This window comes from Argiope bruennichi, chromosome 7, assembly GCF_947563725.1.
Source record: "Argiope bruennichi chromosome 7, qqArgBrue1.1, whole genome shotgun sequence".
Lineage (NCBI taxonomy): Eukaryota > Metazoa > Arthropoda > Arachnida > Araneae > Araneidae > Argiope > Argiope bruennichi.
This window is the reverse complement of record NC_079157.1, coordinates 93,009,672-93,036,901: the sequence shown is the minus strand read 5'-3', so window position 1 is coordinate 93,036,901 and position 27,230 is coordinate 93,009,672. Positions and strand designations below refer to the sequence as shown.

General features: G+C 27.4%; 1 protein-coding gene across 3 annotated transcripts in view; it reads left to right on the top strand.

The window, feature by feature from the left end:
* Window positions 1-25,308, top strand: part of LOC129976671 (peroxisomal targeting signal 1 receptor-like) — a 28,692-nt gene extending 3,384 nt beyond the window's left edge. For all 3 annotated transcript variants that reach the window (XM_056090367.1, XM_056090368.1, XM_056090365.1), the window contains exons 2-15: window positions 1,556-1,752; window positions 3,105-3,140; window positions 3,761-3,884; window positions 3,971-4,130; window positions 5,359-5,491; window positions 6,628-6,750; window positions 9,534-9,685; window positions 10,377-10,434; window positions 10,559-10,702; window positions 10,825-10,895; window positions 13,167-13,355; window positions 14,670-14,835; window positions 20,914-21,071; window positions 24,838-25,308. In XM_056090367.1, coding sequence (XP_055946342.1) covers window positions 1,660-1,752; window positions 3,105-3,140; window positions 3,761-3,884; window positions 3,971-4,130; window positions 5,359-5,491; window positions 6,628-6,750; window positions 9,534-9,685; window positions 10,377-10,434; window positions 10,559-10,702; window positions 10,825-10,895; window positions 13,167-13,355; window positions 14,670-14,835; window positions 20,914-21,071; window positions 24,838-25,045 — 1,815 coding nt within the window. In that variant the 5' untranslated portion in view covers window positions 1,556-1,659 and the 3' untranslated portion in view covers window positions 25,046-25,308. The remainder of the gene's footprint in view (window positions 1-1,555; window positions 1,753-3,104; window positions 3,141-3,760; window positions 3,885-3,970; window positions 4,131-5,358; window positions 5,492-6,627; window positions 6,751-9,533; window positions 9,686-10,376; window positions 10,435-10,558; window positions 10,703-10,824; window positions 10,896-13,166; window positions 13,356-14,669; window positions 14,836-20,913; window positions 21,072-24,837) is intronic.
* The last annotated feature ends 1,922 nt before the right edge of the window (window positions 25,309-27,230 follow it).

Here is a 27,230-nt window from a genome sequence, read left to right as displayed (position 1 = left end):
ATCAGATTTAAGAATTACAGGATGTTTATAAATGAAATCCTAACTTTTCAGGTTTGCTAAAAGAAAACAAAACATAGTACAACTGTGTTGTTCATCATAAATAAATATAAAGAAAAACTATTGATAGTTATTCAACTCTATTATGTCTTCATTGTGAGCATCTCCAGAAATCCATAGGATGTCGAAACAGTACTATAACTCTTTCCCCAATTTTTTCTACATACCTGGTGTGAAGCTTTGAAAGGATGCAGATATGTGTGTATGGCACTATTTGATTTTTTTTTTTTTCTGGGACTACATTGGACAGCAGAAGTGTGTCCATCTACAACCAGCTGATATTAAAAGTGTATTGCAACAAAAATGTTGAAAGAGTATGGGATGAATTATCATATTGCCTTGATATCATTCTTATTTTTCGATTTGCTTATAATGAATACTTATAACTGTGTTGAATAGAAATTTTTTATCGATTGTAATTTTTGATACACAATACGGCTATGCTTTGTTTTGTTTGCAAAGTTGATATGTTCATTTATAAACACTATGTATTATTCAGCAAAGTAAAATTGGGTATGGTTTAATTAAAATTTGATTTATAAGTAACCACTTATGTATTAATTCATGTTTAAAAATTGTTATAATCAGTAATTTGTAGCTACTACTTTTCACCAGAATGTTACTCTGAAAAGTAATGTGCTTTATTTATGACAGGTTTCCAGCTTTTTTTTCTTTTTTTTTATACTGTAAATATGTAGCTTTTATTAATATGAAATTCTTAATATTAGTTAGCATCTGCTTTATAAGTTTAGTATGTTTACAGAAAAACTGATATCGCAACATTGAAGTATGGGTAAATGGACAATTTGATTCTATCTTTGACCCGGTACTAGAGAGAGGATGTTGCCAAACTAGATTCAACTTAGAATCATACAAACTCTATAGGCAACCACAGATAACACTAGTTATCCAGAGCAATAGGTTAAGATGGCTTGGCCATATCTGGAAAAGCTTTGAAAACAACATCCTCAAAATATCCACTTTAAAAACTCCTATGGGATCTCAAGCCAAGGGAAGACCTCCAACTAGATGGCTGGATGATGTGGAAAGAGACCTGAGTGTTCTGACGATAAAGAACTGGAAGGGAGTTGAGGGAATATAAAGCACGAAAAGTGTGCATGGTTGAGGCAGCCAAAGTCTGCACGAGGTTGTGCTCATGAAGGCGAAGTTAATTAATATGCAATATCCTACAATTTACACATTCTCCTGGTTTATACTAATATACATTTCATTCCTTAAAATCCATAATATCAAATATTAATTTAAAGTACATTAGTAATCTAATAGTAATAGTCTAATTCTACATTAATAATAGATTAAATTATTTCAGAGTAAGTATGCAAGTTTTGCTGATTAAGCTTTTCCTTTTTCTGTCATAAATTTTTTTTCTTATATAATTTGTATATTTCTTGAAATGTTTCATTTATTTCATATTTGTTGCATTGTATTTAAGGATATTTCAAAGCAAAATATAACTGCAAAATGTTTTCTATTTCAGTCATGATATCCGAGGACGGTTCGGGGTTGAAGACTAGGGCTAATTACGCTTCACTTGGTATTTGATTTTTTGGTGTTTCCCCGATAAACTAACCGAACTTGAACATGGCTATGAGAGAACTTATCGAGTCCGATTGTGGATTGACCAATCCACTCATGAAGGTTGCCAGCCACTTTACCCAAGATAAGGGTCAGCAGGTTAGCAAATTATTTTTTTATTGCATATCTGTTTTTCTCTAGATGTATTATTAGAATTTTTGTTAACATTTTTTTCTATATTTGAATGCAAATATAATCAAAATTATTCATAAATTATACTTGTCCTCACTGAGGGCTAGTTAAACTAGTGTGTGTTAAAATATCAATATTTTTAAAAGATGTCTGCTATATTATATTTGTTTTCTTTAAAGTAAGATTTCTATTATTGCATATTAACCTTTACTTTTCATTATTAAGGACTTCACATGCACACCAAAAAATAAAGAAAAATGTACATTATAATTATTTATTCACACATTAATCCACTAACTGCAATTCCCCCTTTTTTTTAAAAAAATTTTTGGCTGCAAAAGTTATGTGTGCCAAAAAAGTTGTGAAACTGTATAATTATATTCAAAATAAGTTTTGTTTTGAAAATATTTAATATTTTTCAAAAAGGTATTATAAAATGATCAATAAAATCATTCCAATAAAAAAAAATTCTGAGTAAGTAACAGATTGTTATTGTAACTCTAAATTACATATTTATATTTGGTATTCCATTATAATATAAAAATCGAACTAAAAATATAATGCTTCAAATATTCAACTAAGGATGCATTTCATTTCATTCAACTTAGGATGCATTTCATTTCATTCAACTTAGGATGCATTTCAAATTGTTTGCTTGTTGTAAAAACACTACATAAAGAATAAACACTTTCTGCTACAGATATATATTAAATAAAAACAAATTATCAGGTGTATCAAATATATTTTTGGTACCAATGATGCGCATAAAATAACTGTATAAGAAAAATTTCATTATCAGGGGTTTTCAGTTTGAAAAAAAAAAAAAAAAAAAAATATTTTACAATTCTGAAATAGCTCGATTTGTAAATCATTATATTCAGTTTTTTAAATGGTAATGTTATTAGTTTTCTGATCTTTTTTAAGGTAATGAAAATTTAATCTAAGAACTGTAATATAGCCTTTGCGTATTTCATTATGTATTTGTTCATTTTAATATCCATTTAAGGATATTTACACTTATTCAGCTTATAATTATAAGTTTGTTTTTTGAAATATAGGTATCTATTTTGATTAGAATGTATATTGTTTATTTTATTTAAAAGGGTTAATTTTATTTATGGCTTAATTTTTCATTATTGCCTTAAGTTTATGTATGTGTTTGATTTATTGCATATGAATTATGTATTGATTTCAAAGCTTCGCAGCAATATATTTTTTTTAGGTATTTCTAACTTTCTATATTAAAATATCTTACTTTGCTAATTGTTAAATTTTTTTTGGTTTCAAATAAATATCTAAGTTAATATTTTGAATTATAGGCTGTCCAACCTTCACGGGGTTCTGCTTCTGATCAAGTAAGTTCTCTCTATATTTTTTAAATGTATGATATTTTTACAATAACTTAACAGCATTTTTCATCAAGTATAAATTTAGTGCAAATGTTTTTTTTTTTAAAATTAAATATAACAATCATATGCAAGATGGGACACATTTGAACACAGTGAAAAGCATTCTCCCCCCTCAGTGCTATTATTAGTATATTCTTATATATTGAATGTTATTGAATTTCTGGATATTTATGTGTTCAGAAGGAAGTTGGAAGGTGATCAATTGTGCAAAGATGTAAACTGTTTGACTGTTTTTTCAATGAATCATGGCCTTTGTGTGTGTATTTATATTGTAATGGCATTTTATATTGAATCTAAAACTGACGCATATATATTACATGTGATTACTTTTAATATCAGTCCAAAGATTAATATTAGAAGTTTAGTAAATATATGTATTAAACAAATACTTTTTTTTCTTTCCTATACTAAGTTTTGCTTCAAATAAAACAAAAGTATTAAAATAACCAAATATTTTTTGGATAAAATAAGCTCCTTTATTTTAACTATTCATGTATTTCAATTATAATTTAAGTAGATAGATTCTAGTCTTGATTTCTAAATTTCTTGTATATTTTAAACTTTAGTTGGTGCAGGAATTTCTTTTTGATGCAAATCAGGTTGAACGACGTGCTCCTGAAACCTTTAACATGGAAAGTCTGTTGCACCAAATGTCTGAAATTGATGCACTTTATTATCAGTCACCAGAAGGTATTTATTATATTATTGTTTTTGGAGTATTTATTTAAATACTGAGTATTTTGAGATTTTTACTTTGTTTTTTTTTCCCCCTTTAGTCCGCACTGAAAACCCTTCAGAAAATAATGCTGTCTGGCCACAGAATTACACGGAATCATCCTATGATCTTGCTTATGAGAATAACAGATTAAATAGTTTAGATTCTTTGGATAATTCTTGGGCAGAGGAATATCTGATAACTTCCGAGCAAGACATTCAGTAAGACATATTTTATTGATCTTAATATATATATATTGTTATATCTTTAATTATTTGAAGTATCTGCATTTCATTCAGTTCATTTTAAAACTATATCAATATGTAGATTCGTTTGCCAAATATAATTTAATGATTCCAAAATTGGAAACCATTTAAGATAATTCTTTCTGTAAAATTTGAAATCTGAATAATTAAATGTAAAAAAAAAAGTATAAATTTTAATACTGTTATAATATTTATTTATATAATTGTAATAATTTTATTAAAATTTGAAACATTAAATAAGTACAATGCAATCTTTGTTCTTTTCTTGGCTTAAAATGATCTACTAATTCTCGTACTTTATTATTCAGTTAAAATTATTTTTTTAAGATATAATTTTGTCCAGAGATATTTAATAATTATTACAAATGTATTTATTGATATTATTCTAACCATGTTAATTAACTTTGATTTACTAATTACAGCAAAAGGAAGTACTATTTTAAATTAAACATTAAACATTCTGACTAGATAGTATTGTTTTCAAAAATTGATTAAATTTATCCAATTGTTAAAATTTTGGTACTCCCTACTCACCTAGTTTTATTTTATATCTCCTAAAACTTAAAGATGATGAGTGGCAAATGAGTGATTCATCTATCATATAAAATAAAATCAATGATTTGGGCTGGTTCTTTGACTTTTCCTGATTATTTTAAATAAAGATTATTTTAATTATATAACTTTCTTCTGTAATTTTCCATACCGACTGCAATCTCTGAATTCTTTCATTATGTAATGATTTTATTATATTGACTGATAACTGTTTCTTATAAGACTTTTGTCTTCTAACATTTAAGAATATTAGAACTATACAGTCTGTATTTCTCCAAAAATGAAATCGATTGATTTTTATATTACAAAAGCCAACTCTTACCATTTTGAAACTGATGTTGAATCTAGTTCAGAATGTGTAATAATGAATGGTCAAATATTTAAAATGACTTCACCTGCAATTAGTTGTGTAATTTTTAAACTATATTTAAACTTTTTTAAAAAGTGTCATTATTCTTGCATTTTCTTTCACATCGAAAACTATGCATTTTTAATGCATAAATAATATAGTCAAATAATAAAATTTTCAGAAATTATATAAAAGTTATGTTTATATTTTAAATTTGACTGTATATTATTACTTTGCATTATATATTTGCATGTTTTTAAGCAATTTCTTTTTTCCCATTAGAAATCAACGTTCTACTGGCAATGAGTGGGCTAAAAACTTCAAAGCCCAAAATTGTAAGGAAGCTTCAGATATAGCCACTTCACTGACTGAAAATGAAGAAAATGTCACTGATCCTAAGTTATCGGAATCTAAAGTATGTATGCATTTATATATGCTTTTATTCTCCTTCGATAACAAACAAACTTCTTTACTTTAAAATGATATTGAAGTTTTTTTAACTTTACAACTAATCTATACATATATCATAAAATATTTTCACGAAATAAACATGATATATCAAAAAGTAAATGGTCATAATTCTAAACAACCAAAATAATTATCTTTAAAAAACCCATTTTAACTAAATCTGTGAGAAAAGAATGTCATTTGTAAACATTTAATAAAATGACATTTTGTGCCTCATTACTGGTTTTTCTAATTGCTGTGAAAAAAAAAAATTTGCAGTGTAGAGCTCAAAAGATGAATATCATTTGATCTTGAGAAATCATTACAATCAGGTATTTACAATGACTCCGTATTAATGGCATACCATTAGCACTTTTGACATTTTTAAATTGTATTTTCAGTGACCTTTTAAATTCTGTTTTCAGTGTCAAAAAAAGTTAATATGGCATGACATCGGCTAAGAGATTGAGCAGCCAACCTTCCCTGTTTTCTTAAATTATTTCAAATGAACCAAGAGAAAATTAATTATTAAATTTTTAGTTCTTGTTTATTTTTATAGTGCCCAAGATAAATTGTTGAAAAAATGTAAACCATTACCAACTTGGTGATTGGCAACTTGTAATCTGAAAATTGCCATGTATACCTGAGAATGCCATCAGTTTGATGAAATCTTGGAATTTTTTTTGCATAATTGAGCTTAATAATCTTGGTGTCTTGGCTGGACCTGAAAAATCATTGAGTAAACACATATCTTGGTGTAATCCAAAAATCAACAAGTGAATCCATATCTTAGCGTGATCTGAAAATAACCAAGTAATCACCATTATCTCAATATACTTGGCTTAATTTGTGCATAATCAGGACCATAAAAATATACTGTGCCGAGTTTTCTTACACTTTTTCCTGATCAGATTTCTGTAAAAAGAAATGTTCTGCATTAGCTCAATCATATTTAAGTATGTCATTTATAGTTCAATATAATATCTTAAAAATTGATAGTTTATATTTTCAAAGTAGAAAATTTCCTTTTGCAATAATTAGTAGTATTAATCATATGTTTCAAAATATTTTTTAAATTTGTATCATTGTTTATTTTCTCTTTAGTTCATGAAATTTATTCAGAAAGATAATGATGAGAAAGAAGAACATCTGGAAGAAATTCCAGTTGAGACTGTGAAGCCAGTTCCAGATATTTGGAGTGCAGACTTTGCTTCAGCATGGGCACAGGTAAGATTTTATTTCAAAATAACATGTTTAAAATTTTCACAACTGTTTCATTTCAAATGTTAATTTAATGTAATAGTGATAGAAGATTTCATTTATATACTACATATAAAAGAAATTATAATTCTGAAATTCCTATGCTTGCATTCCATTTGTGTTAGACTAAATAACTTCCTGAATTGTTTTTTCTTGTTTAATTTATTTTGATTGTAAATTTTCTTTCTCTCCATTTATTTTTACAGTTGCTTTGTAACCAGTTTATTTGTTGATGCTTGAATAATCTGATATTAAAACAAACCGTTTATATTTTTGAGGTTTTGTTCAACAGTACCTTTGTATTTTAAAAATGGTTCATAATATTGTTTTCAAAGCTTTGCAACTACTAAGGGGAGAGGGCATTTGGAAATTGAATTCAGGATAAGATTTAGTATAATGCTGATATACCTTTAGTGTGTTTATTCATTAAAATATTAGCCCTTTGACATGCTGTGATATTACAGTAAAACCACCACTATCTAAAAGATATCTCTAAATGTACAGTGGTTTCTTATCGAAACTAAAGACTCTAAAATAGTATTTTAACTTTAATAATTGTCTATAGATGTCAGTAACTAGTTAATGTCCTTCTTACGTACAAAAAAAAAAAATGTAATTTTTAATGCTTTTTCTTAATACTTTCATATTTTTTTAGCGATCAAAAAATAAAACTCAAAATGCATTCATAAATTCGTTGCGTGAAAGTTGTCTACAACGTACATATTTTTTTCAAATAAAATCACAAAAGAAAAGTTCTTTATACTTCATCTTTTTAGGTGGTTTCAGAGACATACCACACACCTACGGCATGAGATTCTCTACCACTTGAAACACACTAGTGAAACAGATCTGTTTTCCTTCCCCTGTCTCTCTTAGTCAAGTGGGTGATAATTTATGGGGGGTTTTGCCTTGTGTTTTGTGGATGAGGAATTTATTTACATTTGAGTAAGGCTTATACGAATAGGATGGTTGAAACTTTCATTCAATTCAGTTGTGCTCTCCTTGTATTAATTAGCAAGCAATCATATAATAGGGATGTTGTATATATTTTCTAATATAGTATAATTTTTAAATTGTTAAATTAAATATTATGTTTCTTTATAACTTGAATATAGTGTAGATTGTATTTAAAATCTAAATGCAACATAAAGAACTTACCATTGTTAGCTTAATTTGGGGGATTACTTGTTATTAAAACGTTTTATTTTTCTAATTTTTTTTATGCTGTAAGATTGTATAAGTAGTTTTCATTGATAATATTATATGTTTTAGTATTTCCTTAAATAAATAATGAATAAGTATGTTACAAAACAAATTAAAAAGTATTAATTTATGAGACGAATATGTCATAGATGTGCGGTGGTACTCCAGTGAAACCACCACCCTCTTGTTGCAGTCCACTATAAATTTTTTAAAGGTATTTTCTCTTCCCTTAGACCCTAAGTATTAAATTAACTACATAATTTTTAAAAATTCAGAAAATTTATGCTTGTACATTTCAAAAGGTTAAAGTTTAATAATTACATAATTTTTAAGAATTCAGAAAATTTATGTTTGTACATTTCAAAAGGTTAAAGTGCAATACCCAGCCAATTTTGAGAAAAATTGCCTTCAAACTTTTTATATAGCTTATATAGTAGTAACATTGTCTTATATCAACAGCCCAAGGCATGTTTGTCAAGATAACCACTTTTTAAGTGGGAATCCTTGATGTGTCTTCTCCTGCCCCCCCCCCCCCCCGAAACTTGCAAGGCTAAATCCAGATTTTCTTTTAATTAGCAAATATTTCCAAATTATTATTATTTTTTAGCAAATTTAATATTTTATAATTTTTTTTCTAGTTTTTGACATCTTGTTGTGACATGAAACAAACTGCCATAATTTAAGAAATATTGTTTAAACAACATATCAAAGAAATTTTACAATGTCTCTCTCGCATTGATGTACAGAATAAGGTTATAAAATTGCTTGGAGAGAGAGGGGGGGGGGAAACCAGGTTTGGGAAAAATCTGAATAGCAATGTAATCATCATATATACAAAATTTAATTATCATGAATTAGTTTTTTGATATAGAGCACAAATGAATCTCTAGAAAGTGGTTGTCTTATAGTTTAATGTTGATAGCATCATTTTTTCTTATGAATGTTTCTTACTAATTTGTAATCCTGAGATACCAATATATGATGTTTCTTGGAATGGTGAAATCTTTCTAAAGAAAATAGAAGAAAAAAAAAGAAGAAGAAAAATTTAAAATTACTGAAATAGCCAAAAGTGCTATTCAGCCCCACATATCTGTAGAAAGTGTATAATAGATTCAGAAAAAAATAAATTTAAAAATTTACATTCATTTTTTCTAGGACTTTTTTGAATATGACTTTAGCTTGGTAAATTTTTTATCAATGATGTTGTGATGTTAGTGTCAATATTTTGTCTAATTATGTTTTTATATGATGTTGTTTGCAATTATTTTTTTAAAAAAATAATAGTGCTTGCTCTTGTTTTATTTTAGCAAATTTTTTTTTAAAAAAATTACATATAATTTAAGCTGAAGTACATCAAAGTAAACTTAACTAAAACCAGCCATGTTAAATGCCTTAAAGAATAATTTTTTTAAAAAATTATTTGCATTAGTTAAATCTTATTAAAATCTGCTTTTATTTATTGCATTTTAATCTACTTTAATTAGTAGTGATATATTAAATAATTCATTTAGTTCTACTCAATTTAATCTTATAATAAAAATTAACAGCCAGCAGAAGAGTATGATTATGCTTGGAATGCTGCACTTGAAAATAGGGAATTTAAGACTTTCATCCAGACAGAAGATGAGAAAGAGGAGGAGCAAAAATGTGATGCAGATTTTTGGGACAATCTGCAAAAGGAATGGGAAAAGATGGCCAAGTAAGTTGATAGTAATAATTAAGATAATAATATAAGTTGATAATTATGCTTTAAAATTTATAAAATGATTTTTTTTTCTGAAAAGAATTTGGAAATATAGATTTGATTATTTGCTCAGTGATATTACAAACTATTTATGTTGTTTCTTAAACTGTTAGAACTTTTATTTATTGTATGATGTACATACTTTTATTTACTCTATGATGCATATAAGATACTGTTTAATTAATGTGAAGAATTTAATATTTGGGTATATATTTAACAACATATTGCAAGATATTCTTCATTAACTATTTGCTGAAAAAGTATTTATCTGTTTTGAAATAGATTATTATTGTTTCCATGTGTATGCGATTAAATTAGCACACATAAATGACACAATTTATTGCATAATTTGAAATTAAGGAATTAATGCTTACATTTTTAATTAATTGCAGAATACTTCAACTAAAGTTAATTAGTTTTTCATTTAGTTACTTAAAATATATTCTTAAAAATAATTGAAAAAATCTTTCTGAAATAAAATTTAATTTTAAGTTTATTGAAAAAATTATTCTTTATTGTTATTTTGTTGAAAAATATAAAAAAATTTTAGAACATAAAAATTTCTATTAAATGTTATCTAGTAAATGAATATTTTTATTCTCAATTATGTAATCAATATAAAAAAAAAATTCTTTTTCTGTTTCAGAGATCAAACTAATGACCATCCATGGTTGAATGATTATGAAAATTGTGACCCATATAAGGTTCATAAATTTGAATTTTTATTTTATTTATTATATTTAGATTTTAATCTGAAGCCTATAACATTCTCTTTTAGAGTATATGGTTTTCTTCATTTTTAGTGAAATGTACTTTCTTATTTTATAGGAATATTCATATGCTAAAGAAAATCCTTTTATTGATCACAGTAATCCTTTCGAAGAAGGTCTAAAAATGTTAAAAAATGGCGATTTACCTAGTGCTGTACTGCTTTTTGAAGCTGCTGTACAAAAAAATCCTGATCATGTTGAGGTATTATGATTCATTTTCCGTATTGTTAAGTAATGTACCGTTTTCTTTTATTGTTAAGTAATGTGCCAATGTAATCTTTTTGTAAAGATGTTACTTATATCTAAATAAAATTTCAATTCCAGGCCTGGCAATATTTAGGCACAAGTCAGGCACAAAATGAACAGGATCGAGCAGCAATTGCTGCTACAAAAAAGTAAGAAACTTTTCTGGTTATTATTATTATTTATTAAAGTATGTCCATTGTAAAATTATGCATGAAAGGTTTTTGATATGTTTTTTTTTAATTGTTGAATTGAATAATGATGAAAATTTTTGATAACAAATTGTTAAATAGTGAAAACTGTATAAAGTGTTTTTTATTGTTATTGTCTTATAAAAATTATTAGAATTCCTTTTGAAAAGATAAAATTACGTCCTTAATATAATAATTACAACCTTTAATAATCTGCTTATGTCTCCTCTGGAATAATTATTTAAAATAGGGCTTCTTAAATTTTTATCTATTAACACTTAACTGAAAAATCATATTGTCTTTATAAATTAAAGATTTTTAAAAATGATAAAAGAAAAAGAGAAACTGAGTTTGAAACTTTGGTTAAAATTTTTACCATTTTTTATTGATGAATTTGAAGGAAGAAGATTTTTTAAAATTTTCTGCTCAACTTTATTAAGAAGTAAAAATTACGGTTTAAGAAGCCCCAATTTAAATAATGGAAATGCATATTTATTTTAATTAAGTATTCTTCTAAATCAAACTGATCTAATCATAAATACAGTTTTTATTGCACTTTTATTTAAATTCCTATGCTATTATTTTTTCAGCTGTGTATTGGAATCTTCAACCTGATGTAATACCCACTTACATCTCGTGAAGTTTCTATTCTTCATTTGGTGGATATTACATTTTAGATTAAACATTTATTTAAACATTCCATTTAGTTATTATGCACAAAATGTAATGGTTTCTTACAAGCATATATGACATTATATAGTTTTATTCTATTTAATTGAAATTTTTTTGCATGGAAATTTTATAATGGTATTGATATACTTATATTTTATTTCTAATTTTATTATATGTTTGTTAGCCTTTTATCTAAAATATTTTTCTCTATTATATGGAAAATTAAATGATAAATCATAAACAGTTTTTTGCCCTACTCTATTCTTGTCTTTTGAAAATAATTATGGTTCATCACCTTATATGAGAAATTTTACTATCTGATTTTTATATAATTATTATTCTTTGTCTTCTCATTAATGCTGTGTACAAAATATAAGAGAAAAAGAAGGAGGAGGGGGAAAGAGGAGAAGACTTCATGAATAAATAAATAAATAAACAATTTACAAAAGCAGTATTATTTTAGGGCCATAATAGCACGGGGATAATCTGAAATTTAAATCTAAATTTTAAAAAATCTGGATCCGATATGTTAGATTTCAGCTCTGCTGCCTTATCAGTGTTGTTTTCATAAAACCATGGTCTCATAATTTTAAACTAGTTAATAATTTTTCAGATGATTCTCTGCATCATAAGCGCTAATCTATTTAATCAAAATCATTCACAGGATCTACAATAAAAAAATATATATATACTGTGACAAATTTAAAATTGATAAGGTTCTTCAATAAAAACTCCAACAAATTTTTGTATCTTAAAAAGCATTTTTTGCTCTAAGTTTGAGTTTTTCAAAGTATTTAATAAAAATTAAAAATCTTTCATAAAAATGTAATTTTTAAAATGTGATATGTAACAAAGATTAAATTTTAATTCTTGATCAACTTTTAGCAAAATACTGAGGTTGTTCTTATCAACTGAATTGTCAAGCCTAAATAACTCAATAAAAAGTTTTTTTAAATTATTTTCCATTTTTTAAATATTTAATTTTAATTAATACTTTTCTTGTAAAAATTTTGTATTTTTTAAATATATTAGAATCTAATATTACAATCTCTAGTAAAATATTTGTATTAACATTGAAAGTGTAGTAAAACTGTTGATAGGCAATGAAAATTCGAAGTTACAAAAGGATTATAGAAGTCTTGGAAAACTTTTGCAATAATGAAAGACCATGCAATTGATTAACTTTTTTTGCATTAAATTTTATTCAATTTCAAAATGAGAAATTTTGCATAGTTAATGTTTCTAAGTTCCTTTCTACAAAAGTTGGAACTTTTTGCATCTAAAAAGGAGGAAGTTTTGTTTTTTCTAGTAGTTTTATTTTAATGCTCAATATTTTTTGTAATAAAGATTTTTTTTTTTTAAAAAAAGCTGGGAATTATTGATATGAGATGATCAGCCTGACATACTATTTTGAATACTTAATTTCTATAATAAATTGAATGTATTGTTTGTTGTTTTTTATTTGCATGGACTATTAATGAAATGAAAGTAAAATGTGTATAAATTTATTATTACAAAATAGAAAAAATATGTAGAAAATGAATGAAACTCTTTTCTTAGATGTTTGGAACTGGATCCTTCAAATTTGACTGCTCTGATGTCTCTGGCTGTTAGTTACACCAATGAATCCATGCCTATGCAAGCTTGTGATACTTTGGTGAAATGGCTTCATCATAATCCAAAATATTCTCAAATAGTGAAGCCAGGGATGATTAAAGAAAATATAAGTACATCTTCTGTACTTCCAGGGTAAGCAAGATCTTTTGGTATCAGAAGTCACCCTTGTCTCTTCTCTCTCTCTGGACTTGCCATAGTAAGAAAGAATCATGAAATATTCAACATCTGAGTGTAAAGCAATTTCTTCTAAAAAAAGATGCTGCAAAATTAAAAAAGAGAGAATTTTTGAATTGACAGTATATTTTAACCATATATTTTTAAAAATATGTAATTGTATTATTTTCTTACTCAATAATAGTATTTAGTATTTATGTTTAACAAAATGTTGCAGAAAAATTGAATTAAAAAATATTTAAAGGCTTTAGAGGTGATGGTTGAATTTTATTATTTGAAGTTCTGACTTAATTAAATAATAAAATATATATTAGAAATTATAATATGCAATATATATATATATTATAATTTTATATACATTACAAAATATTTTAACAAAATAAATATAATAAAACATCTTTTGTTGTTGAGACTTGTACAGCTTTTAATATATGGTGTAAAAAACATAAGTTGTGGCATAAAAATTAGTGCACATATTATTGTCATTTGTGCAATTTTATAAGTAAGTCGAAAAGTTTTATCTGTATCCTCTATATGCAAATTTTTACTGTAACTTTAAACTTACAATGTGTAGCTTCCTTTTCCTTCCTTTAAATTTAAATAAATCTTAACTTCTCTTCTTAATCATTAACATTCACTTTCTCCATCTACTTTTTTTTTTATAATACTTTCATATTTTTTTTTTATTATATTAAATGATTATTTATCTATAATATTCCATTCCCTTTATGTTTTTCATCACCAGTGTGGCAAAAAAAAAAAAAAAAAAAAAACTTTTGAGCAAATTAATTATTTTTTTGATGAAACATTGAGTACAAGCATTTGATAAATGTTTTAAGTTAAAAGTATTCGTAATATTAAAGCTTGTCATTGAATGCTTGTGTTCATAATACTCTTATCTGTAAATATAAATATATACTCTTTATGTTTTTGATTTTGTTTAATAAGATAATATTTTTTAAATAATAATTTAAAATAAAAAAAATTCCATAAATTTTTTTGAAATTTTTAAAATATTTGTGAATTAAAAATCAACCAAAATTTTTAAAAAAAATTATAAACTTTAAAGAATTAACTATGATTATTTTAAAATTATAATTTCAAAGCTCAGTAGAAAAAATTTTAAGGAATATTTTCCAGAACTAATGAACTCATTATAATTTGAATATATATGATATATATGATTGTAATGTTATAACAGAATTGTCTTTTTTATTTTATTTTATATGGTTTCATTCGTTATTTACGATATATATTTTTTTCACTTTGCAGTCTGAAATTAAAAGATACTCAAGCTATGTATATTGAAGCTGCTAGAATGAGTCCTAATGATCCAGATCCTGATGTACAAAATGGCTTGGGAGTGCTTTTTAATCTCTCAGGAGAATATGATTTAGCTATAGATTGTTTTAAAGCGGCACTGGAAGTTAAACCTGACGTAAGTATTACCTATGGTATTTGCATTGAATGGTTTTATTATTTTAGATTCTATATGTGTTTTCCATTACTATAATTATTTAAAAAATAATAAATTGCCAGTCAAAATATTTAAATTTATTTGTTAATAGCTCAAATATTTTAAATTCATTTCATGCACTGAATATAGACATAAGAATATGCAATAAATATACTGCTGGTATTGTTATAACTGTAACCTAAGGTTCTGCAAATATCTTATGTAAGGTTATAGGAAATAGATATGCTCATTTTTACAAATTAAAATAACTTTATTAAATATAAAGTACAGAGACAAACACAACTAACACCACACAAACAGAACTGCGCAGAAGCATCTTTTATATCGGATATAATACATTGATGTAATGACAGGGCAATCAGATTGCCTCATCACATCCCTTCATCTTCTCTTCGGCATAAGGGCTGTGACGTCACAGTTGCAATCCAAGAGAAATAATGCAGTGGCGTCGCAACATTCTCCCACCCTTTTGAGTGTATGACTATCACTCAAAAGCATGTATAACCTCATTGAACAATCCAAGTCTTTCAGGTATCTTAACTAGTCCACATGATCTAGAGACTGTATTTGTTATGATTTCACTACTATTCAATGTTTCATTGTCTTTATTAATACTAGATGTAGCAGCGTCATCGAATTTTGCAACTTCATCATTTAGAAATGGTACTTCAAGTGGATTAACTCATTGAATTGGTCGAATCAGTTCATAGTTCTTACATTTTAATTTCAAGTTATGGACTTTACCATCCGTACCAGGAAGCAGACTAATTACTTTTCCTAAAGGCCAAAATACATGTGTTTTTTTTATGTCTCTTCAATTATGATATCACCAACTTTGAAATCATGATGCATCATTCCTGGGCGTTTTTGATATAGTTGATTAAGATATTCTTTCCTAAAACGTGATCTGAAATCCTGGATCAATTTTCTACGAAATCTTAAGCTTTTCTGAAATATAGAGAATTTTCTTAAGTCTAAATCTGTGGTGTCATATGAATATTTTCCATTTAAAATCAACTAGGTGTCAATGGTATCGAATCATTTGGATCCTCCGAAATGTATGTTAATGGACGAGAATTTATCATAGCTTCACAATCACAAGAATAGTTAGAAGTTCTTCATATGTTAGAACCACATGCACCCTAAAGTATGTTTCAATAACTCTTTAATTACTCATACTAATCTCTCCCACCAAGCAGCAGTTGGGGATTGAATTTCCATTTAATAGGTTTAATATCCATCTCTTGCATGATTTTATCCTAATCTAGATTTTTCAACTCGCTATTGGTGCCAACAAAGTTAGTTCCATTGTCTGTATATATAGTTTCTGGTCTGGTATGATGTGCTATAAATCGTCTTAAAGAAAGAATGAAACACTCAGTGGACAATGAACTCGCTAGCTCGAGATGCACCACACAATAAATAGCATAGGTGTACAGTACTATCCACACTTACCTCCATCTCTAGTAAAAAGAGGTCTGGCCAAATCAATCCCTGTAACATCGAATGCGTTAGCATCTTAAACACGATCTGCAGTCAGACTCGCTGAATCACTCATGGGAGATTTTGGGCTATATCGAGGATAGGGCACACACTTTCTAACAACTTCCCTAACCATTTTTCTTGTTTTCATTATCCAGGATTTTCATGTAATGTAGACATATTTTAAATGATAATGTTCAATTAATTGTGTGGTTAAAATGCATTTGCTAGGCATCAAAAAAGGGGCAATAAAATTTGGATAATCTTTTCTTTCAGTTATTTTAATTTTATTCTATTAATTCCCTTGTTATCTTTAAGGGCATTAACAATAGTTATTGACTTCAAATTCAAAAACATTTTACTTTTCACTAATCGAACAAACACCTTTTCAGCATTTTCCATATCATGCGATGATAGTTCAAAAAGTTTTCTTGCCTCAATAGAAACCCTAGAATTATTGTTGAATCTCAAAACCCAGCCCATTAAACGAACTATTAAATTGTAGTTAGAAAATCATACAGCATACCATGGAACTGGACCCTCAGAAATATTTGCATTAGCTGATCCAGACTTTCTCTCTTCCAAAATAACTTAAGTTCACAAGTAATTTCATTGGTAGTCCACTGTTCTCTATTTCTTAACCATTGAGGTCCTTCCCACCATTTAGAATCTAAAATCTGTTTGAGTGTACAACCTTGAGATAATAAATCTGCTATATTCATTTTACCTGGGACGTGTCTCCATGACTGAAATTATGCAAGTTCTTTTATTTCTTTTACCTGATTAGCCACAAACACAGACCAACTTCCGAGTTCTCTTATCCACCAAAGAGCCACTTCTGAATCAGACCAGTAAATTATTTTTATTTCTGGTAGATGTAATGCACGGATAATTGAGTTGGCCAGCCTATCTCCAATGCAACAGGCCATTAGTTCTAATCTAGGAATGGTTAGAGGTTTCAATGGGGATAATCTAGTCTTAGAATGTCAGAATGCATCTCTTACATCATTTTCTATTACAGTTCGAACAAACATACACATGTACCATATGAGCTTTCAGAAGCATCAACAAAAACATGAAGTTTACAGGTTTTATTTATAGCAATATATTGAGGCACAGTAACCTCTTTTAACAAATGCATTTCATTCAACCATTTAATAAATTTATTTACTATAATTTTAGGCAATTCTGAATCCCAAGGCAGTTTTAACTTCCAGGTTTCTTGCAATAATAATTTGGGAGGCAATGTAGCTGGAGATAACCCATTTACGTCAAAACTTTTTGAACTGTTGACAAAAAGGAATCTTTTAGCAATCTTTTTTTGTTCCACACGATAAAACTTCAAAAATTTTTACATTTCAATGTATTTTTTGTCTAAATTCCATAACATACCTAAAACAGAAGCATCTCCTGTATGTTGAGAAACATTGTTACATGCTACATTGCTTTGTCAATCTCGCAAGTTAAAACAACCTTTTGACAATATCTTTTTTTGCTGTATCAATGATATTGTCTTCTTCTACATTATATACACCAGATAAGCAATTTCAACATAAAATGAGCACTTCAATTTCGTTACAACATTACTATATTCAGGTGGTGCGTTATCCAACAGATGTTTTATGGATGCATTTAATACAAAAGGAGAATTTAAACCAAAAACAAATCGGCAATGCCTCCCTCCAATTCTCCCTCCTTACTAAAAAAATAGAATTGAAGATATTCTCTATCTTTTGAGTCTACTGATAACATTAAAAAAACTTTCTCTATATCTGCACTTAATCCTATAGGGTAGAGTCTAAACCTGTCTAAAATATCAGGTATTACTAGAAGATTTATACCTTTATATAAACATTGGTTTAATGATGTTTACCTTTTTCAAAAGCTGCCCCATCAAAACAGGGACGGTACTTGGTAGTTTCACTTTGAAGTTTTACAACGTGGTTATGCATCAAGTAATGACATTTATTCGTTTTTAATTCCTCATCTGTCATGCGCCCCAAATTTTCCCAATTCTCAAAAACCTTTTGATGCTCTGAGAAAGCCAATGCTTTCAGTCTGTTTAATTACGTTCTCATGTCCAACCCAAGTTAAACCTTTATTATCTGGATCATGTTTCCATAGAGGCTCTAACTCGTACCTTCTATTTGGAAGAATTGTTAACTTCTGCTGAAAATCATTTAAAGCTTTTTCATAAGAATTTTGTTTGTTTTTCTCTCATGTTGGATGTGAAGTGCCCAAATTTTCGAGATTCCAGAGATAAGTTAACTGATTATTTCCTATATACATTGCAAGTGTTGTGATAACATTTCTATCATTATGGCACATTTCATCTGCATTCCTATAATTGTAGTTTCTAGTTTCGTCTCGATCACAGTTAAAATACGACCAAATACATTCATACTCATTAACAAGTCAATTACTAATTTGCTGAATGAATCCGAAAACTCTAATTTCAATTCTCTTAGATTATTTATAATACTCTGATCTGTTATTTTAGGAATGTAGCTGTATATTTTTTCCTCTGAAAGCACTTCAAAACAACAAGAGTAATCATCCTTCAAAGCTTTCAACTCGATAGAATGAACTCCATGTTATTTAGGCTTCGTTTGGATTCCCTCAAACAGGGTGAATTATGTTTTAATATCTGTTGAGGAACCAATTCTAACTGCACAATGCAATTAATTTTTCATTCGCATAGGATACTTGGTTGGCTGAGTCTAAAAGAATCTTTATGTGTTTTTCTCAACCTTGGCCTAGTTATATTACACAGAGCATTTGTAAATACACCGTTTGATTTCTGCGGCAATGGTTAAAAAGAGAAATTGTGGAAGAATTTTAATGATTTATCATGTTTTTTACAACACATAATTTCATAATGAGATAAAGAAGCAGAACTGGCTTAAATTTAGATTTGAAATCATATTGCCTACTGAAATGATTTGATTTAGTTAAACTTGTATAACAGGCTCCTTCTTGTCTAAAGAAATTTTCTTTGCAGAAAAACATTTATGGCTGGAATGCGGTTTATCACAAAAAATACAAAGCACTTTATTACCTATGGAATTTAAGTTTACTAGGGCTGCTGCAGTCGCCTGATCTATATTAGTTTCGTTTTGAGGGGCAGGGGCATATTCCTTTTTATGGGTAGCTTGATTCTCTGCAATACAACAATTCTTGATAATGCAACCATTTCTTCACCCTGCACTTCTTGACGTAGAAAAGTCATGAGACTCTCTAAGGAGCGAGCATTCTTTTCATCGGTGTTGTTGCCCAATTCATGATGATTTCTGATGCGTTCCCACATCATAAGGACTTCTTCGGGTAGGCAACTCTCAACCAGGGGGGCTAGGAAATTTCTGAACTTTTCCTGCGTGTGTCCTAGACTCTCCAAGGTTCTCAGCTTTCCCTCCAATTCATCATAGAGTCTTGAAAGGTCTGTTTTGGCTCTACTAGACACAGCATTCTTTATAATGATTGTCGGAAGATCTCGAACATAAATCTGGACAAGGAGGTCTTCCCATCTGAACCGCTCTTTCAGCTGGGCCACTACTTTAGGATAATTAGCAGCTGTAGCTGGAAAACTAAGAACTAGTCTCTCCAGCTTTCGATTTCGGTTTGACTGAAGCCACAAGATACTGCATTTTGTCTTCATCCGGGATAGTCATGATTTTCCTGAAACTGGCTTAAAAACGAAAGGAACTTCTTTGCATCTCCATTGAATTTTTTTAGTTCTAGTTCAGTAGCTTGAACTTTCTTAGTGTGCCTGGCTCCTCTGAAATAACGGTCTCTTTCAGCTTCCTGTTGATGAGGGTATTGTATTCTAAATATCTTTCAAGGTAGCATTCTGCATCAGTGAAATCAGCCTCAAATTCATCTCTGTCATCTTCTAGCTGCGGTAGTGCTCCAGTTATTGCTTCTTGGGCAGCTTCTAATCTCAAATATTTATCTTTCAATTTCACTTGTAGCAATGAAATGTTCTTTAAATCTACTACATCATTCTTAAACTCAAGCGCTGAAGGTAAATATTTGAGATTTGTCTTAAGTACTCGTTATACTGTGCAGTCCTAAGTATTGTCTCTGTGCCTTTTGTGCTTTAAGATCCATGACAAAATCTAACTATTTCCAACAACACATTCTGTCATGGATGCCACTAAAATGTTACAACTGTAACCTACGTTCCTGCAAATATCTTATGCAGGGTTATAGGAAATAGATATGCTCATTTTTTACAAATTAAAATAACTTTATTAGATACAAAGCACAGAGACAAACACAAACACAAGTAACACCACACGAACGGAACTACGCAGAAGCAAATTTTATATTGGATATAATACAATGTTGTTATGACAGATCAATCAGATCGCCTCATCACATCCCTTCAACTTCTCTTTGTCGTAAGTGCTGTGATGTTACAGTTGCGATCAAGAGAAATAATGCAATGGTGTCGCAACAGGTATTATAAAACAAACTTAATATAATGAAATAATTTCTGTTGAATTTTAATTTTTTAAAAATTATTTTTTATATCCTGTCCAACTTATCTTTTTGCAGGATAGCTTACTTTGGAATAGATTAGGTGCAACGTTGGCTAATAGCAATAGATCAGGTGAAGCATTCGAAGCCTATTATCGTGCCCTCGAATTATACCCAGGACTCATTCGTTCCCGTTTTAATTTGGGTGTGAGCTGTATTAACCTCAATGCAGTGAAGTAAGTTTTATTTTGTTTTAAAGCATTTTTTGCTGATTTATTTTCATTTAAATCTTTAAAATTACTTATTGTTCATATATATTAATACAGATTTTTGCAAATTCAATGAATATCAGCTTTCACAATTTTTTCATCTAAAGTATTATGTTTATATAATGAAAAATTCACCGCTTGAAATGAATCACAAAACTTTATTTGAATTTTATCATAGTATTAACACAACTATCAACAAAAGTCATATGCTAAATAGTAATCAACTTACTGGTGTTGAACACAGTCGCATTATTCACAGTTTAGGTGAAAAATATATTTCGATAATTTTTCATTGAAGGCAAAATTCTGTTTTAGTGCTTTTAAATTTTACTCGTAATATTATTTTGCTGAGATGCAAAACTTATTTTTTTTCTGTATACGTGACCAACTTGTGGTTTATGAATTCTTACGTTAATTTATAAGTGAATGAAATAAATTAATCTAAATCTAGTTTTCTGGATTGAATGGATGTCTTATTTATAATGGAGCAGTCAGAAATTTGCATACAAATATTTGTTTCAATTTTTATGATGAATTCATTTTATCTGATTAGAAATTACGCCCTATGCTGTTTTTTTTTTTTGAGATCATTATTTATATACCAATAATTTCAGAGTTATGAGAAAACTAATTAGTATATTTCTAAGTTAATGAAAATAATTTGAAGTATTAAACTGTTAAGAAGTAAATTCTTTTGGCAAAAATATTTTAAATACTACCTTAATTTGATTTAATTTAAATTTATTCGGCAATTCAGATAGATTCAGACTTGCATTCTCTACAGGTTTCTAATTTGAGAATATGTAATCTACATATGCATTTTCCATATTAGGTATTTCTAAAAAATTATTCTGTTATTTTTGTAAAGTATGATGACCAAAAATTTACCTTTATGAATTATTAGGTTTACAAGACTTATCTATTATTTTTTTCTGAAAAATTGACTTACTAACTACTGTTTCTTATGTGCTCTGGATGTTAGTTTCAAGCATTAATTACAAAGCGTGCTTGTGTTTAAAATAATTAAATTTTAAATTAACATTTTGTCTCAGTTATTTAGTCTGAACACATTTTCCTTGAACCATTACACTCAAGAGCGCTATTATTTAACATTTTTTTGAAAATGAGTTACTACTATTTTTTTTCATAGAACAGCATTTTTGGAGTAGAATTTCTTTTCTCTCTCTCTCTCTCTTTTTTTTTTTTTTTTTTTCAGACTTTAAGTTTTAATTGTTAAGAAACCTCTTATAATCATCTTTTAGCTTTTTTGAGAAATGCAGCTTTTTAAAAAAGTGACGCAATCATCAATTTAAAAATTTTATACGGCATTTTTTTTCTGTTTAACACATCTTTAAATAGAATTACAATTTTTTTTTTTTTTTCTGAAGATACCTTAATAAAATCTTAACATTGGATAGCTCAATTTATAGACCTTTTTACTACCTGTAACTTTTTGTTTAATAACCTATTATTTGAAGGCAAAATAATAATAAATAAACAAACCTGATGTTTTTTTAATCTACTCATTCCACTCCTAATCTAGAAACGTATTTAGATGCAATCATAGAGGCCTATTTTTAAGAACCAACTCAACAACTTAAATTAATAAAATAAATGTTATGTATTTTGTCTATTTCATATCAAAATATGAAAAGTTGTCATATTTTGATTCTTTTCATAACAATTCATCTGGGCTATTGGTTTACCTTAAGAGATTAAGATTCTGATGATAATTATAATTAAGATTAAGATTTTGATGATAAAATTGGTCTGATGCACAATCAGATCATAATTGAAAGAATGTTTTTTATAATTAAAAGTATTTGGGGGTTGAAAAATTTAAATGTATGTTGTAAAGCATTTGCTTTTATTGGAACTGGAAGAAGAAAAAAATTTAATAGACTAGTGAATTTTCAGATCATAAAAAAACTTGTGTATAGCAGAAAATGTCCACTCCAAATATGCCGGACAACCAAAAATTACAATCTCAAAATGGTGAAAACATAAACAGAAACATATTGCAAATAAACCAAATGATTTAAAATAAACAGGATGAAAATTGAAGAGATGATTTTGAACTGCAGAAATCTGCAAAGAAAGTAGTTGAAAAGGCATAAGATATTGGAGATCTTCAGTTCAATGAATCAAATGGTTTTAGGAATTGACATTTTAGGTTTTAACAATGAAATTTAAAATATTTTAAACGTACACTCTTTCCAGTTCATTTATTTAAATATAAATAAAGATGTCTAAATTTATTTATATATTATAATTATTTATTTATTTGCATTTTTCTTTTCATTTTACCAAGTATTGGTCAAAATTAATGTTAAGAGATACTTGGAATATTAACTTTTTTTAATAAATTTTTTCCAACTACATTGTGAATGTGCTTTTGAAGTCGGAACCTTTTAATTTTTTGTATGAAAGTATCTGGTAATTTCTATATGGTGACTAACGATATAGGTGCTTCCATTGTGATTTCAAAAATTACTCAAAACTGCTAACTTTATTACTTTATTAAGATGAACATAACAAATCTCTTAAGTACTTAAATTTATTTAATATTAATAGTGAAAATATTTTATTTAAATTTATAATTTGGTTTTCTTTCTCTAAGATATATCATTTTATAGTTCTTGAATTTTCTAAAAAATTGTCCTTGAGAATTCTTAAAAAATCTTTGAATTTTGTTTTTTCTTCACTAAGAGTGAGAACCCTGTAGCATCCTGACCTTCAGTTTGTTCATGTAATGCTTACTTTTTATGCTCATCAACTGCTGAAAGGGGTGGGAGGAGGATTGTTAACACAGAATGTTTGTTTCGTTATCTTTGCATGTGATATTATAAACATACTTGTTTCTGTAATTGCTGAATGCTTTTATTATTATTGTTTCTATTATATGAGCTTTTAGAGTTTTACTGTTGCTTTTGGTAATACATCATATTTTTCTTTTTGCTTGGGAAACCTTTTAATTTCTTATGGCATGAAAACATTTGTTAACAGATAGGGAAAAAATGGTAGAAAATTCTTAATTTGTTCACAAACCGTACAAAAACCAATAAAAAGGAAATTATCATTTTCTGCTGGTAAATCATGTGCAGAGTTTTCATTTCTCCGTGCTTTTAAATTTTGTCATTTCTTGTAAATAGTCTGCAATGTATTTTTAAAAATTAATTTTAAGTTATTAATGTTTTTTCTCAGTTAAAATTTTGCGATAATTTCATTAGCACTCTGAAAAATTTTTCTCAAGGTATGCAATTTTTTTAATGTAAATTAATAGAAGAGATCATTAAATGCTTGACTACTAATCTAAAATGGTACCACAAATTATATAATATTAGAATTTAAGTTTTTTTGAATTTTTTTAATTAAAAAAACTTTAAATCTCCTTCTATGTCGCAATTCCTTTTTTCTCCTTTCTGACCTGAGTGAATGTCTTAACAGTGATGCCCCTTCATAAACGTCTTATACAAATAAAAAATACCTGATTTTTTAAAAAATAATTATTTAAAACTTTAATAAGTTAGAAGTATAGATTCCTGATGGTGTGTGTATATATTAAGCTTAACATCAATAAGAATGTTAATCAGTAAGTACACCAGTATATCAAAAAGTTGAAAATTTTCTTGTTTTCTATAGTGTTTATCCATATACTTACTGTGTGTATGTGTATGTTTTTAAAATTGTGATGGTAAATTAAATCCAATGGTTTTTCTTTCTTCCCTTGCAGAGAGGCTGTTGAACATTTTTTATTAGCACTCAACCTTCAAAATGCAGGTCGTGGCCCCCAAGGTCTTCGTTCAAAGACTGCAATGTCGAGTAGTATCTGGTCTACCCTACGTACTGCTATGTCACTTTTAAAACGACCAGATTTATATGAAGCTGTGGATAAGAAAGACCTCGATTTGCTCAACAAAGAATTCGGCATGGAAGTTTAGCTAAAATATATTAAATCCAGCTATTTAAATATAGTAATACTCATCATAGACCCATCAAGTTTTATTTGAATAACTTCTTGAAGAAAAATTATGTTTACAAACATATTCAATAATGTTACTAACTTACTTCCATAGCTTCTCTCAAAAGACTTTCAGATAAACAGTGTTCTTTGTCTTGTTCCTTCGAGTAAAAGTTTTCAACTATGTATCTCCTGTAAAAAAGAAAAATTAAGATACAGTAATAAATTTTCACTTTTTTTTTTCTTGTTGTGTTCATGAATTATTTATGGTATTGCTTGTGTTCTGTTATTACTACTAAAAAGCTATTTGAAACACAAATTTTCATTTATATCCAAATTCATTAATTACTTAATAATTCATTTTTCTTTCTTTTCTGTTTTATTCACTTGCAAGTCCATAGAAAATTTGATGTTGATAAATTTCTTTTAATTTTTGTAGTTTTTTTTATTGGATTTTATTTGAATAACTTCGTATAATTTACATTGAATAAGTTAAATTTTGATATTAGATTGAAAATGTGATAATTTGATGCACCTACAACTTAGTAAAGTGTGCTATTTAAAAAGTAAAAATTGTTTATTCATACATATTTCTTTTATTTTTTTATCTTTTTAATATATATATATATATATATAATATAATTCTACTGTATCAAGATTAAAATTATATTTATTGAATAAATAGTAGGTCAGATAAATCTTTGTTGTAATTGAAGTTCTCTTAACAATTGCATTAAATGAAATTTTATCTAACAAACTAGACCGAATTACCTTGCTTAGTAATGTAACCTTATAATATATAAAAATAAATTATTAAAGTAGCTAACTTTAAAAATTTGAGCCATTTTTGGGGATTATTTTATATTTCTATATCCAATTAAAATAAAATGAACTTTTGAAATACTACTTAGAATCTTAACTAATTGATGAATCTTTTTAAAAATCATCGGAAGTTTGTTTTATATCTGTGTAAGTATTAGAAATTATAATGGAAAAAGATTAGATTTTTAAAAAGCAAAATGAATTTTGTATAATTTAATTAGAAACTCGGATGTGCACATAATGAAACGTTTGAATCTCGTGAATGAAGAAAATTAAATTATGATGTAATCATTGATAGTTTCTGCTGATTTAAAACTGTAATATTAGACAAATAAACTATTACTTTAGTAGAAAAGTAAATGCAAATATACCAGCAGTTGATATAAATATGAAATTAGCCTGTTGTACATGATTGATACAAATTTTATTCAAGAGATAGAATGCCTCTTTATTTAAATTGGTGAGTACACGATTGCAGATTTAAAACCGGATTTCTTCGAATATCCTTTAGATATGAGAGTGCGTGGTATATGTTAAATCTTCCAAGAATCTTAACATCATTTGTATTTATGTGAGAATTTGGATTTTCTCATTATTCTCAAGGAGGAAGGGGGGGGGGACCTTACAACCAGGAATTTTCTATTCTTATTAAACTATTTTGTTTTGCATATAAAGAAGTAATTTTTAGCTTGAATACTAAATCTTCCTTGAATTTTGTCATAAAACTTATTTTAATGTAGGTTTTTTTTATTTATTTGTTTAAAAAATTAACTTATAGTAATCCAAAAAGTTTTACTTGAACACGATTCTTTTTTGTTACTGCTACCATTATATTATCTATGCTATAGCATGCCATTAAATTTTCTTGCCTCTGAAATCTGAAAAGCTCTCATTAAAATTTAAAAAAAGGCTGAATCAGCCTTTTTCCATTGTCTTGAAATTTGATGGAAAATCATAAAATGTAAGCCGTCACCTTTTTAATGTTTAGCTTTTGCTTCCATAAAAAATAAAAATAATTGTTTTTCAAAACTTTATGAAATTATTAGAGCCTTAATGAAAGATTTATTCATGATTAATAGGAAACCATTATCAATGATTTATCTGAATTATTAAAGAAATTAATTAAATACAAAAATTATACTTTGAATATTTATATGTTTAAAAAAATTTAAGGGATTTTTCATGTATTGGTATTATGCTAAAGAAATTGAGAGTTGCTATTAAAAGTACTGTTATTTTTATATTCTCAGCATATTTGAATGTTGAATGTGCAACTTTTATTATTTTGATGTTTTGTTTTGATATTTGTTTGATTCTGTATTGTATATTTTGATATTAAAAAA